The sequence below is a fragment of the Centropristis striata genome, chromosome 19, assembly GCF_030273125.1.
Source record: "Centropristis striata isolate RG_2023a ecotype Rhode Island chromosome 19, C.striata_1.0, whole genome shotgun sequence".
NCBI classification, from domain to species: domain Eukaryota; kingdom Metazoa; phylum Chordata; class Actinopteri; order Perciformes; family Serranidae; genus Centropristis; species Centropristis striata.
This window is the reverse complement of record NC_081535.1, coordinates 32,807,962-32,824,052: the sequence shown is the minus strand read 5'-3', so window position 1 is coordinate 32,824,052 and position 16,091 is coordinate 32,807,962. Positions and strand designations below refer to the sequence as shown.

Sequence of the window (16,091 nt, the reverse complement as noted above, 5' to 3'; positions counted from 1 at the left end):
TTTCTGACAAATATTCATTGAAAGAATGAATTTGATGAAATTTTTTCAAGGTTGTCATTACGTTTGGGATAAATAGGGGAACCATGCAAAGGAAAAAAAATACATAAATATATACATAAATAAATAATACCAAAAATAAATAAATACAAATTATATATATATATATATATATATATACATATATTAAATTAATAGAAATAAATAGATGAATAAATGAAAAATGAATAAATACAAACAAATTAAATGTCAAATGAATGTCACATTCTATCAATTGATTAATGCCCAATTTAATTTTTAATATTTTATAATATATTTAATGTCATATTCATTTATTTATCAACTCATTAACGTTACCAATTATTTTAATTTCAAGCAAAAAACGTATATGAATAATCTGCTCAAGTCAGTCTTTCTGCAAACATGCAATACCCAAATATTATCTGTAACTATAAATCTGTTTAAATGTGTTTAAATGTGTGTAAATGTTGCTCCGTCAGGACTTTGACATGAACAGCGAGCTGAAGATGGGCGTGGTGTGTCTGCTGGAGGAGGTGCTGAGAGATCCAGACCTGCTGCCACAGGAGAGGAAAGCCACGTCCAACATTTTAAGGTACAAAGTCTCGACGTGATGAAAAAAACATCATTCATTCATTCATTCATGCAGTTAAACACACCATTTTAATTAATATTCATGTTGTGTTTAAATTAAAGGTAACGCTTTATATTAAGGTCCTTGTAATAACCATTAATTAACAAGTAATAAGGCCCTTGTAAGTCCTTACAAGATGCTTATTAACATTATTGTGTGTTTATATATATCTGTTTCAATAAATATGTAAATTACAATTATTGACCAATACTGTACATTTAAAAACACCTACATATAATACATTATAGTGTTATAAGTTATTTTTATATATATATTATATTATATATATATATATATATATATATATATATATATATATATATATATATATATATATGTATTGTAACCCTTTAAATAATAAATTAGGTTTGCAGAACTGGGATCTAACATTGTTTTCCTGATTTATATAAAAAGAAAAAATTAAATAAAAAAAATGCATGTGAACTTTAAAACTTGTCCTGTAGTTTTTATGATTGTGTATTTTGCATTTTGTGTTTTATGATATATATGTTTTATGTTATATATTCTCCTAGCACCACACGATAATTCTACTCCTCAAAGAATTGTCACGAGCACTTATTGATGCACTAATAGCTCTTATTGCACTATACCTTCATTGTTTGCTTTTATTCTTCCTGTAAGTTGCTTTGGATAAAAGCGTAAATGTAAATATATAATGTTGTCATTTCATATGCATCTGTCAAATAATACATGAAATAAAATAGCATTCATTAAATCTGCAGAACAAGTAGTGCAGTAAACATGCACTTTATGTTTGTGATGTATAAATGTGCATAATATTGCGCGTGCACCCACACACACACACACACACGCACACGCACACACACACACACACACACGCACGCACACACAACCACACACACACACACACACACACACACACACACAATAAACAGCTCCTGTACTGTAACCATGTCTTTATGTCGTTTCTCTCCAGTGCCCTTTCTCAAGAAGAACAAGACGACGCTCAGCTGAAGATCGAGGACATTTTACAGATGGTCAGTATCTCCACACGGTTGTAATCACAGATCACTTAGATTTGAGTTTATTCCATGAAAAACTTTTAAGCAATTGTTAAAAACATCTACCTGCAGAAAAGCTGCCCATTGCTGCACTTCATCGTGGTAAGAAACCAGCAGCTGTTCAGTAGTTGGTGTGTGTTGTGGTGGGTTCTCAGTGTGTAGAGTTAGCTTAGTGTTAGCTTAGTGTTCTGGAGCTGTAGTTCTTTATCAGCTGTTATTTGATTCTGGACTACAGACAGTTTGTTGTGTGTTTCCAGGCGGAGAGTCCTAAAGCCGAGTGTTTCGAGTCTCTGTCAGCCATGGAGCTGGCAGAGCAGATCACTCTGCTGGATCACATCGTGTTCAGGGGGATTCCCTACGAGTGAGTAACTCACACAGTAGGAAATCATGCACCACAATATTTACCTCACATGACCACAGTTTAATGCAGCATTTTGTACAAGAAAACTTTAGTAAGTCCTACTACAGGTTTGTCATATTTTTTTTTTTACAAATAATAAATAAAAAGTTTCCTAGAAATAACCATCGTAATTGGTGATAGTTGTTGGGAAAATAAATACTGTGTTCAATTGGTACACTTATTACATTTGTGGGAATTTATTAAAATATTGAAAGTTCAAGATTTTCACTTCCCCACAAACGTCTCTGCAAACATAATATTTATTACATTTGTGGGAAATTGCGTGTTACCTTTATAGTAGGCAGCGGCTATTGCGTTTGTTGAAAATATATTATGTTTGTGGGATTATTGCATTAAAAGCTGCAGATTTTCATTACCTTTGTGGTTTATTACGTTTGTGGCCATTACAACATTTGCAGGCGTTACATACGTACCAATAGTATGCATACTGCATGCAAAAAATGACCAAAAAAATACAAAATGACCAAAAAGGCACAAAATGACCAAAAAAGACACAAAATTGACAAAAAAAAGACACAAAATGACCAATAAAAGACACAAAATGACCAGAAAAGACACAAAATGACCAAAAAAAGACACAAAATTGACCAAAAAAAGACACAAAATGACCCAAAAAAGACACAAAATGACCAAAAAAAAGACACAAAATGACAAAAAAACCCCCACAAAATGACCAAAAAAAGACATGAAATGACCAAAAAGACTAAAACACATTAACACATGAACACTTTAACACAGTGGAGACAGAGCTGACTTCCAAAATGATTTGGCGACCCCCAGAAATCATGCAAAAGTACATAGTTTGTAAGTAAAGCTGCAGTATGTCCTATAAGTAAAACTAAAAAGCAAGAGATTTGGAACACAGCAAAGCATAAATTCATATCCCTCGTAGTTCGACTGCAGACTAACTGTTGTGTGTTGCTGCAGGGAGTTTCTGGGTCAGGGCTGGATGAAGGTGGACAAGACGGAGAGGACTCCGTACATCATGAAGACCAGCCAGCACTTTAATGACGTAAGACTGAACTCTCCATTACATATCACATGTTTCCTGTCTGCCTCAGGCTTTTTACTGTAAAATTACAGTAAATTACTGGCAGCAGTTTCGCCAGTAAGTTACTGTAAAATGTACAGAACCTCTACTGTATTATAGAAATACAGGTCAGTTTACTGACAAACTGTCTCGTAACGAAGAAAAAAGAAATAGTGTGACATTTAAATGTTTAACTCTAAATTAACTTACAACGAATCCATTTAAACTCTATTGTGATTATTTCAGCCTAGACAAAAAGGAAATAAAATAAAAGTTGTCTTCTTTTCGAAAATAATGACTTTATTTTCCTGACATGCTCAGCTGTAAACAGTAAATTAAAAAAATAAATATAATTTTGACCGTTGGAATGCCGAAGGAATCATGATAACTCCCACAATGCATTGTTTTCACAGCAATATACTGTACAATCATAATACAGCAAGTTCCTGTTAGTGTGGACAATAGTGTTACCAGCTACATGCTTGTCCAGCCAGTGCACTGTAATTCAAGAGCCTTGCTTTGAATTAGACCTTTTTTTGTCATTTTGTGTCTTTTTTGTCATTGGTGTCATTTATGTGTCTTTTTGTGTCTGTTTTAGTTATTTTGTGTCTTTTTTTGTCATTTTTATGTCTTCTGTGGGTTTTTTTTTCGGTTATTCTATCTTCTCATTTTGAGTCTTTTTTGGTCATTTTGTGTCTTTTTCAAGACATTCAAAGATTTTGAATGCTTAAATATCATCTTTGCCACAGCCACTGCTTCTGTCTTCTTTTTTGTCAGTTAAATATTGTCTCTGTCCCCTAGATGAGTAACTTGGTGGCGTCTCAGATCATGACCCACACTGACGTGGGCTCCAGGGCGAGCTCCATAGAGAAGTGGCTCGCCGTGGCTGATATCTGCCGCTGCCTCAACAACTACAACGGCGTGCTGGAGATCACCTCGGCGCTCAACCGTAGTGCCATCTACAGGCTGAAGAAGACCTGGGCAAAAGTCTGCAAACAGGTTAGAATTTATTCAGCTTTAACCCTATAAAGCCAAATGTATCATATTTGTTACACAATAACTTATTTGAAAATTTGTCAGTTGTCATTTTATTGCATTTCATACATTATGCATTAAATAAAGCAACATACAGTCTTTTTCTCATTTAGGTAAACTAGGTAAAGGTTTAACTGACATAATTAGGTATATTAAGAGTAAAATTGAGATATCTCTCGAATAATTCAAAGAAATATATTTTTTTTTTGGTGTGTATTTTTAGATGGCAAGTAAATTGAGCATTGATGATGTGTTGGAGATAAACAAACTGAGCAACAAATTGCACAAAAATAACAGATGTAGCAAAAATGAAATGCTGGTTCCACTGGTGGATCTGTCATTGCTGCATGAAAACGTCATATCAGCAGATGTATGATGTTGTGTTATATGGAAAAAAAAATATTTTGTATGTTTGAGGAAAATGTTAAAAGGAAAGTCAAAGTTTTAATTGGTTAAAAATATTAGGTTTTATATGTTTTTGTTAGTTCAAGAAAAACAAACTGTGAGCAACAAATTGCACAAAAAGACCCAATGTATCAAATATGATACAAATTAGAATTCATATATATGCAAATTCATATATATTATTTTTATTTGTCAGCAGGTTTTTTTATTTTATTTAATTTTCTGGCAATTATTTCATGGTTCAGGCTTTATAGGGTTAAAAATAAAACCTAAACTTACTTTCTGCACAAAACCTTCACGAGTCTTTGTGTTTCTGTCAGACGAAGGCGCTGATGGACCGGCTGCAGAAGACGGTTTCATCAGAAGGAAGGTTCAAGAACCTCAGAGAGACGCTGAAGAAGTAAAGAGTATAAAAATAGAAATAAATATTTAAACCCAGTCCTTAAAAACGGTCTAATGTTTGTGCTGTGTGTGTGTGTGTGTGTGCAGCTGTAATCCTCCGTGCGTCCCGTACCTCGGCATGTACCTCACTGACCTGGCCTTCATCGAGGAGGGAACACCAAACTTCACCGAGGAGGGACTGGTTAACTTCTCCAAGATGAGGATGGTAAAGAGTCAACTCTTCCTCTGCTCCTGCTCTTTTATTGTGCATATTAAAGCACAAATGATGACCAGTTTAACTAAATTCCCAAACATGAAAAAAAGTCTCTCCAAAAACAAGAACACAGCAGCTAAAGTTTAATGAATGAATTTATTTAAAAACATGCAGTATTCAGGAAGTTTTTCACACTACTCAGGTAGACAGCAAGCAGCTGAGTTTCCAACTGAAGAAATATGGGTAACGCTTTATATTAAGGTCCTTGTAATAACCATTAATTAACAAGTAATAAGGCCCTTGTAAGTCCTTACAAGATGCTTATTAACATTATTGTGTGTTTATAAGCTTATATAAGTGTTAATAATGGCATTACAAACACCCATGACCCACCCATTATGTCTTTGCCATGCCTTTATTAATCTTATTTTGTTTGCTTATTGATATTAAAATATACTTTATTGCTCATCTATTATAAGTTAACTATAAGTTAACTATGCTTTTTGCAACTACCGGATCTAAAGCGAGAACAATGCCTTATTACTTGTTAATTAATGGTTATTAAGGACCTTATTATAAAGCGTTACCGAAATATGTATTTCACCAACAATTAATAAAATGAGAAATTATGTGAAAACTATAAAATAATATACATCTTTATCTCTGTTAAACTAATTCACATATTAAGATTTGTATACAAATGAATCCTTAGTATCCTCAGCTCCACTGTCACTACCATCAAACCATAATATGAAACAGAATGGCTCTAATTAATTAATTGCTTTACAGTGTGTGAAGTATTTTCAAGAGGAAAAAAGTCAGTACAGTAACTTTCAACTTGAGCCAGCAATGCATGAGTTCCAGTTTACACTGCAAAAAAGCCAACTTGTATTTTTTGGCCTAAAACAGTGATTTAAGTTGGTAAAACTTGGAAATATAAATTACTGACATTTAGGGCAATAATGTAAGTTAGCACAACAAAGGAAGCCAGTTGTCTGCTCAAAAACAAGTTGGTGAGTTGTTGTTACTTATATCTTTAAGTTGGGGTTCACAACAAGGGACAATAGTTCTGATAACTCTTATTTCTTTGTTGTGAAATGCGGGAAAGTAGTGAATTTCGGTCATTAGCGGAAGCTAGCGGCTAACTGATGCTAGCGGCTAACTGATGCTAGCGGCGCTGCTTGTTACAGCTACAAGAGTAGCCATTAGCGTATCAATGCTAACTCAAAATTGTGGTCGCAACATTAGCTGACATTTCATAGCGGCGTTACAATCGTGCCAATTCAGCATTGCAGAAGTTAGCAGAAGTAAGGATTAAAAGTTATTACAATGTAAAATTATAAGTTAGCACAACTTACAGTTGAGTTGACAAAAATCAGAATTCAGAGTTGAGCAAACTCAAAAACAAAACTTAAAATATTTAGTTTAATTGTCCAACTTAAAATTTTATCGAAGTTTGTTGCCTTGAAATTTTGAGTTCACCCAACTTTTCTTTTTTTTTGCAGTGTAGAGGACAGATGATAAATACTGTGAAATTAAAGTAAATACTTTGAAATATATAAATGATAGTATGTGTATATTTTACCTTAATCCTAGTACATGTTTAACCTCCTACTATAGAGGGATTGGCAACATATTCCTGAACTGTGCAGTGTTTCTGGCTGCTTGTCAGCCTGGTTTGTGCTGCATGTTCAGCAGCTGGCCAGTGGGTGGCAGTGTTCAGCATGACACACTAGAGTTTACTTTTGTGGCTCATATGCAATTACATAATCAAAACCTGTGCATGTACACTCACCAACCATGAGGTGAAGTGTGAACCTAATAAAGTGTCCGGAGTGGTCTTCGTCTGCTTCTACTGTTGGACGTGTTGTGTGTTCAGAGAAGGTCTGCTGCAGACTTTGGTTGTAACGAGTGATTATTATAGTGACTGTTTAACCAGTCCCCATTCTCCTCTAACATCTGGCATCAATTTCATTTCATTTCATTTATTCGTTTATTTAACAGGGACAGTTCATGGCTCTCAGCCGTACATGAATTAGCTACGAGCTAAATTTCATCTGTAGTCCCTGGGCAGGAACAAATAACATCAATCTAACACAAACAAACAAGCTTTTCAAACAGCAACAACAACTTTTCACACACAATACAACACAGGACAACAGCAAGAGTAAAGTCACAGTATTAAGACACAACACAAAACAATGTTAAAATACAACACGTCAACAAGGCATCAAGACTCTCTGGATATTTTCTCTGTAAACCCAAGAGATGGTTGTTAGATCAGCAGACCAACAACCATGCCACGTTCACTTAAATCACTTAAATCACTTCAGTCAGCTCTCTTCTCGCTTTGATCTTCAGCAGCTAAAATGCATTGAGCTGCTGCCATGTGATTGTCTGATTAGATATTTGCATTAATGAGTAGTTGAACTTAAGTTGTACCTAATAAAGTGGCTGGTGCGTGTGTAAGGAAAGATGTTCTGTCTATTGTGGTGACCACCATGTGAGAAAATGTCTGCAAAGAGTCGCAAAAATGTTGATGATAACCTGCCTCTTATATCCACCGTTAATTTGACAGGCATAGCAAAAATACCTGATTGTTAAACAGTCAGTTAATTATTAACTCTCTTTGCTCTCTCAGATTTGTCACATTATCCGGGAGATTCGTCAGTTCCAGCAAGCACCTTACAGGATAGAGCACCAACCCAAGGTGTGCCTGATTAAATGCATTAATTGCTCCATAAAAGTGTTCATGAACACTGAAGTATTAACACAGCATTGTGTGTGTCCCTGCAGGTGACTCAGTTCCTCCTGGATAAGACTCTAGTGATGGATGAAGACACGCTCTACGAGCTCTCCCTGAAGATCGAGCCCCGAGTTCCTCCTGGCTAACACTCAAAAATATCCATCTTATAAAAACGAATCATGAATTCACACAACTTGAGATTCTTTCTTAATAAAGCAGGGGTTGTTTTGTGAAAACGCCACCACTTATCATGCTTCGGAAACTCAGGAGAAAAGGTGCCTTGTTGTATGAAAATGAATATCTGACGTCTATATTTAGTGAACAGAATGAACTGAATACAACTCTGCCATATAATCGAACAGTGATGACTGTAGAAACAACCATGTTAGCTCCTCAACATGGCACTAGAAAGTAACCAGTTGCTGCTATCATCATACCAAACAATCTGCCTCTGTAGTCTTGCACATAAACACCATAAGATTAATTTTACATTATTTGTATGATTGCGGCCGGATATTAACCCTTTATCAGGCAAAGAACTATATTTGGTAACTTCAGGTAATATTTCAAGAAAAAAGTCTCAGATTTACTAGATTAAAGTGGCAAATCTACAAGAAAAAAAGTTGCAGATTTAAGAGATTTAATGTGGCAAATTGCGCGAAAAAAGTCGCAGATTTACGAGAAAAAAGTGGGAAAAGGCAATTTTTTTCTCCCAGATTCACCACTTTAAATCTCATAAATCTGTGCATTTTTTTCTCGTAAATTTGCCACTTTAATCTCGTAAACTTTTTTCTCAAAATATTATTTACGTATGTTTTTATTTTACACATTCTGCAGTATGTAAAATCCTCCAATATTCTCTAGGGTTAAAATTTGGAATTTGCAAGTATTTCAATGAGTGTCCTATTAAGGGTTAAAGTGGTGAATCTGCGTGAAAAAAGTTGCAGATTTATGAGAAAAAAGTGGAATAAAACAACTTTTTTCTCCCAGATTCACCACTTTAACCCTTAATAGGGCTTGCATTGAAATACTATTTATAATACTATTAATAATACTTTGAGAAAAAAGTTTAGGAGATTAAAGTGGCAAATCTACGAGAAAAAAATGCGTAGATTTATGAGATTTAAAGTGGTGAATCTGGGAGAAAAAAGTTGCTTTTTCCCCACTTTTTTCTCATAAATCTGCAACTTTTTTGCGTGCAGATTTGCCACTTTACATCTCTTAAATCTGCTACTTTTTTTCTTGTAGATTTGACACTTTAATCTAGTAAATTTGCAACTTTTTTCTCGAAACATTACCTGAAGTTACCAATTATAGTTCTTTGCCTGATAAAGTGTTAGCCTGCTTGGGGGAAACAGCCTTTCGACCCCAGTTTTTGTTTGGTACATTCCAAATTTATTTAGGGAACATGTTTGCACAGCATCTGGACAGAATATTTGAAAAGAACTGGATGCTGTATTTTTTTGTCCACTTGGGGCAAAAACAAGCTGTAAACACAACATAAACATATTATCACCTCATACAAGTTGATATGTGTTTGAAAAAGGAAGACTATTTACTCATCAAGCAAACACAGTTACATTATCATCCATTTGGAGTCATGTTTTTATCCAACTGATGAATGTAAGGCTCTTCTAAATGCTATTTTTTTTAAAAAACCAGCTTGTAGCTGTGTTTATATTCACACATTTGTATGCTTATAGTCAAGTATTTTATTAAAAAAAGCTGGGGCTGACCCTTCTTAGTCGAATATTGGACTTATTAATTACTTTCAACTAGCCTAAATGCTTTTTGTCATGCCGCATAACTTATTTCCAGTAAGAATTTCTTACATCAAATACAGTTTTAGAAATGGCCAAATTTGCAAAAATGCTATATTCTTCAATTGCAAATGCAAGTTTTTATGCTCACTTGAGGTGTTGTTGTTTTTCTGGAAAAATATAAACACCTTTGCTTAATACACTGTAAAAAATGTTTGTAGAAATAACAGTAAAACACTGTCAAATACATCAGAAATAGGGCGTAAATAGACACTAGACACTTTTAATTACCGTAAATCAAAGAATAGCACAAAACTTTTACTTTTTTCTGTCATCGACTGGAAGAAACACACAGTTTTGCTGTAAAAATATAACATTTTCATGCAAAATTTATTGAGAAATACCATGTGTAAATGAATGACAGAATAACTCTAAAAATAACAGGACTATTCAGTCTAAATTACAGTTTTTGCTGATATTTACATTTAAATTTACAGTAGAAAACCCACTCACTGCCGGAATTTTACCGTAAATTAAACAGATTATTTTTTACAGTGTAAGTTGTAGTGTAACAAACATTGAACTCATAATGATCAGCTGTTTGCTATCAGCATCTTCCTGGATATTTTTATTAATTTGTCTTTGTCTCTGGAGAACATTAAACACTGCCAATACCAGCTGACACGAAGGAGCAATTAAAACTTGTCAAATTTAACCAAATTCCTGAAGACCTCACTCTGTTTCTCTCGTAGATAAATAAATAAATAACTAAATTTTGAACTTAAATTTGTTGGAAACACAACTCCAAATGGATGTGGCTTCATGTGTGTTGGGTGCATAAATTGATAATAAATCAGTGTTGAGTTTACAGCCTGTTAAGAGCTCTTGCTGCTTTGAAATATTTTTAATTGAACCTGGAGAAGAAAGAATATTTTGCAACTCTCGGAAAAAGTATTGCTCACCTGTTTGTTGATGCATTTTTCTATCTCTTGTCATCTGTTCACTAAAGGTTCAGTGTTGTTGTATTTTATTTGCATGTTACAGCAAAAACCTTCTCGTTTGCACACATTCCAGATCTGAAAATATGGCATATATCATTTTTCTTGACAATCAAAAAGCATTTCCACTTACAATAATTCCTCTTCGGTTTTGTAATGTCACTCATTTTGTACACAAAACATTGATGATTTTGAATAATCTTCATTTGTTCTCTCTTCTTTCTTTTTTTTTTTAAAGAGAATCAGCCTGAAAGGTTTCTTACATGATACAAAGCCCGACAGTTACATTTCTTTTATCACTATTATCAATAGTTCCTTGTCAATGTGATCTTTATTTTAATATTTCAAACCTTGTTGACTGTATTAGTAAGATAGATTTATCTTTGCACTATTGATTTGTAAAGAATGTCAATAGACTTTAAACTTGTTTATAGCATGAAAATAGCATCATGTCCCTCCTGTCCATGACATTACTGTTATCCTGGTAGTTTACTGAGCTTTATAAGGTTTATTTGTTTCTTTTTGCACGTTCCTGATGTCAGGAATCTTTAATGCTTCAATGCATTAGTGTATAAGACCCTTGCTTTCTTACATTAATGTATACTTCGAAATTCTGGCTTTGCTGTTGTATTTTTGCGTTTCATGCGTTTCTCTGTGTAATGTACAGATATTTACACACAATAAAAGCACAAAAATGTGAATTATATTGCAGTTCCAAACTATTTTTATGGCAATAAAGAGGACCTGAGAGCTCAGCTGAAGAAAATAAGCAAACAATCAAATACAGAAATGCACCGCAAGTTCAGAAAATGAAACCAAATACAGACTCATGCTACAAGCAAGCAAATGTAGAAATGTTCTATCAATAAAGAAAACACAACAAAATGTAATCCAAAAAACATGCCATAGCCATGGAAAACAACCAAATGCAGAAATGCTAACCTGGTATTGCCAGAAAATTCACAAATGCAAATTATTTGCTTTTACAGCTAAACGGTCATGAAAATGGGAAAAAACAGAACCTGGATTCATATTTGATCAGCGCTGCCAAGTTTGACAGTTTTTTTTTTTAACAATTTATTTATTAAAATTTTCAAACAAAGTACCACATTGCAGAATCAGTAAAATTAACATTGGGTATTAAACATCCCCCCCAAGGAGTTGTGTTGGGTGTCAGTGATCCTATCAAACCTGCCTTGTGGAAGATAAATGCCTGTGATTGGCTGGTTCAGAGCCTTTCTGGCTGGAAATCGGCTTGAATGGAAGAGCGACTGGACTCGTCTGCCAGAGCAAATAAAACATGAGCTCAGCAGATTCGTCGGTTTTCAGGCTACAGAAATGCACCACAAACACAAAAGCACAATCAAATACAGAAACACACCTTAAGTTCAGAAAATACTAGCAAATCCTGTAACACAACATAAATAAAGAAAACAGCGACATCCAGAAACACACCTCAAGTTCTGAAAGCTCTACAGAATACAGAAACATGGTACAAATACACATAACACAAGCAGTGCACAGTACAAAACAACTAAGTTACAAAAGAAGCTAAAGGTGTTAAAAACTGACATGTTGCCTGGTGAGTTACTGAATTTTTCAACCTATCAATGTTGAATAATTAGCTAAAGATGGAGGTTCAGGCTACTGAGTTATACAGAAATATCTGCTTTAATATCCGAGTTATGCATCAGAATGTTATTTTTACTTTTTAGTGTCTCCTGGAAACTTATGTTTGTTCTGCACCAAATTCTGTTTTTCTCTGTGCAACTTGCAGTTTTTTTTTTGTCTATTGTTTGTGCTAGTGATGTGCGGATCGATACTGAAATATCGATACTTCCGATACCAGATCTGTATGCTCTAAAATCGATTCTCAAATGAAAATATCGATACTTTTGATACTTCAGTCATTTGTGGTAATGTATGTCATTAAGAGGAATACGGTGGAAAGTAACTAAACTATTCAGATCTTGTCTAAATGACACGCTGCTGGTAGGAACTACTTTTTCTTCCGCCTGGGTAAGAGCCCTAATATGTAAGCGCAGTGGCACGCTGCTGCTCACTCTTCTCTCTCTCTCAGTGTGTGTGTGTAATTCAATGGCGGAGCGGTAAAGAAGCTATATTGTGAATGAGTCCGTATACTTCTGAGTTTAAAATAAATGAGTGACTCTGATGTCTTCTATTCATTCTTAAGCCATTTGAAATGCACTCTTTTTAGATTTACCAGGCAAATTAGGTGTTTTTGCACAAAGTATTGGTATCGGATCGGTATCGCCGATACCAGCCTGAATTTTACTCAGTATCGGATCGGAAAGGAAATCGATGGTATCGAACATCACTAGTATGTGCTTGTGTTCTTTTCATTATGTCAAATAGGTGTAAATGTTTTCTTCCTTCCTATTTGCATGCATTTAAAAAAAATATTTTAGTGTGTATGACTCTGAGGGTCAGAGTGTGAGAAGAAGAGATCAGGTGTGAGTGGAAACATCAAGGTCAAACTGGTGGCTGATATCGGAGCCGCAGTGCTCATGATTAACTGAGGCTCAACAGGAGTGTTGGCCGGTTTGTTTCTGAACTTATGATTGGCTTCTGAGGTTTTTAATCCCACATGAGGGGGCGGAGCCCCCCGAGAGAGGAGAGTGAAAAGCTCTTTAACCAGAGACCTCCAGCAACAAGGCAGAGCAGCTTCTCCAGGTACTGTAACATCTTTTCTTTTCTTACTTCTGTTGCAGAGCGGCTCCTGTAGCTTCATGCATCTCGAGCTAAATCCATCTCTAGAGTCTGCATCACAGACAATTCTCCATCTTTATTTGATTTTTTTCTGCATGATTTTGACATTTATAGTTAATCTGAAGGGTTAATCAATTTAATTCATGTCTCAAAAGTCAAAATGCACCAAATTTGAAGAGTTGATGGAAGCTAGAGGAGTGTGAGAATTAAAAATGTTGCTAAAATTTAAAAAAATGACACTAAAAACGAAATATTATGGTGCATTTTGTGTGAAATTCTTTTATTTTCCATTTTCCCTACATTTTTAATTTATTTATTTTATTAAAAATACCTGAGGTGTTAACTTTAACTTTAAGGTTTATTTTTCTGTGTCCTCTGGAGAGGACAAAGCTGCTTTTACGTCCTGCAGAGTTAAAAGGTCACACTGGTGAGGGGAGGGGAGCTGATCCAGGGTCTGTCCAGGTTTTGGTGTAATCCTGACCATAAGACCACATGATCCACAGTTGGCATTGAAGGATTTAGAGGCAAAAGTACAGAATGACCTAAAAGATTTCTAAACTTGATCTTTTTCTTGCAAAAAACTCTTGTATCTCCACCTGTCGATCCCTTTAACCTCTGGCCTGATTTCCTTCCTGCTCCTCTCCCATCCCTCTGTCCTGCTGACGTGGACTCATGGGGTCCGGTCTTGTGACCAGAATGTCACCTCGTTGTGAGCCAGAGATGGCTTGATTCTTGGCAGCACAAACTGCCCTCCAGTCATCTATAAATAAAATTAGCACTGACCCAAAGAGTCATTTACCTCTACAGAGTGAAAGGGAAAAGAGTCTGGGGGGTGAATTCTGCAGATAAAAAAAAATACTGTGACTTGATTTTCAAAAAATACAGAATATTACAGAAATACAAGTGTCCCAATTATCATTAAACTTGCAGGATAAAAGGAGGAAGAAGCCACAAGATTTTGGCGTTGATCCAAATAAGAGGTATAAATGAGATGATGCATAAATAAATAAAGATGCATAAATTACATTCCACTTCTCTAACATTGTGAGAGGGCGTCTGGACTTGGCGGAGGTCCTGGATTAACAGAGTCCTGATGTCCTCATAGCTCCAATCTATATTAAGACACTGTCTTGTGGAGCGTCCCACCCTCTGTGAAGGACGAGCTACAAAATGACCTTTTATTGAGAACGGTATTTAACATTTAGCTGATATTATAAACCTTGTAATGACTACAGACTGATTTCTTGCTGTACTGTTTCAAGCCCCAGTTTTTTCCCTCCTGTGAGCTTAAAAGGGACTCTCTGGGTTCATTGCTGGAGTATTAGTGGCTGTATGAAATGAGCCATCCTGCAGGTGGGAGACTCTGTGATAATGCTAAGAGGCTAAGAGCATCTGCCACGGCCCACCCACTCTAAGCTTGTTACTGTATTTAACAAAAAACCTGCAGGGGGTCAAAGCAGCAGCTCATTGTGCACTAATGCAGTTCAGACAGTTCAGAGATGTGAGATGTGTGTGTTAGAGCAGCAGTTCTCAACCTTTTTGAGTCGCGACCCCCAATTTAACATGCATGTTGTCCGCGACCCCAACTCACTGAACACAATCTCACATGCACAGTTCAGATCACCCAAAAAAGAAACAAAATGACCTAAAAAAGGAAAAAAAATGACCAAAAAAGACACCAATTGACCACAAAATGATCAAAAAAGACAAAAAAAAACCCAAAAAAGACAAAATGACCAAAAAAGACACAAAATGACCAAAAAAAGACACAAAATGACACAAAAAAGACACAAAATAACCAGAAAAAGACACAAAATGACCAAAAAAGAAACAAAATGACCAAAAAAGTCACAAATGGACCACAAAATGATCAAAAAAAGGCACAAAATGACCAAAAAAAGACACAAATTGACCACAAAATGATCAAAAAAAGACACAAAAAAGACAGAAAATGACAAAAAAAACATATAAAATGACCAAAAAAAAGACATTAAGTGACCAAAAAGACTAAAACACATTGACACATGAACACCTTAACACAGTGGAGACAGAGCTGACTTCCAAAATGATTTGGCGACCCCCAGAAATCATCTCGCGACCCCAATTGGGGTCCCGACCCCAAGGTTGAAAATAGCTGTGTTAGAGATATGAAGATCGTGGTGAGTTTCCGTAATCAGGATAATAATGAATATCCTTACAAGTGACTTGTAAAAGCTTTCTAGCTTGTAGACACGCACTGCAAAAAAAAAAAAAGTTGGGTGAACTAAAAATTTCAAGGCAACAAACTTCGCTAAAATTTTAAGTTGGACAATTAAACTAAATATTTTAAGTTTTGTTTTTGAGTTTGCTCAACTCTGAATTCAGATTTTTGTCAACTCAACTGTAAGTTGTACTAACTTATAATTTTACATTATAAGTTATAATAACTTGGCACGATTGTGCCAAACGCCGCTATGAAATGTCAGCTAATGTTGTCACCACAATTTTGAGTTAGCATTGATACGCTAATGGCTACTCTTGTAGCTGTAACAAGCAGCGCCGCTAGCATCAGTTAGCCGCTAGCATCAGTTAGCCGCTAGCATCAGTTAGCCACTAGCATCAGTTAGCCGTTAGCATCAGTTAGCCGCTAGCTTTCGCTAATGACAGAATTTCGCCACTGACCCGCATTTCACAACAAAG

At 35.3% G+C, this 16,091-nt stretch overlaps 1 protein-coding gene across 1 annotated transcript in view; it reads left to right on the top strand.

Annotated features, from left to right (window-relative positions):
• Nucleotides 1-8,456, top strand: part of rasgrf2a (Ras protein-specific guanine nucleotide-releasing factor 2a) — a 54,701-nt gene extending 46,245 nt beyond the window's left edge. The window contains exons 19-27 of the mRNA XM_059358515.1: nucleotides 498-610; nucleotides 1,608-1,668; nucleotides 1,950-2,053; nucleotides 3,041-3,125; nucleotides 3,945-4,142; nucleotides 4,904-4,983; nucleotides 5,073-5,190; nucleotides 7,820-7,888; nucleotides 7,975-8,456. Coding sequence (XP_059214498.1) covers nucleotides 498-610; nucleotides 1,608-1,668; nucleotides 1,950-2,053; nucleotides 3,041-3,125; nucleotides 3,945-4,142; nucleotides 4,904-4,983; nucleotides 5,073-5,190; nucleotides 7,820-7,888; nucleotides 7,975-8,070 — 924 coding nt within the window. The 3' untranslated portion in view covers nucleotides 8,071-8,456. The remainder of the gene's footprint in view (nucleotides 1-497; nucleotides 611-1,607; nucleotides 1,669-1,949; nucleotides 2,054-3,040; nucleotides 3,126-3,944; nucleotides 4,143-4,903; nucleotides 4,984-5,072; nucleotides 5,191-7,819; nucleotides 7,889-7,974) is intronic.
• Nucleotides 8,457-16,091: the final 7,635 nt, after the last annotated feature.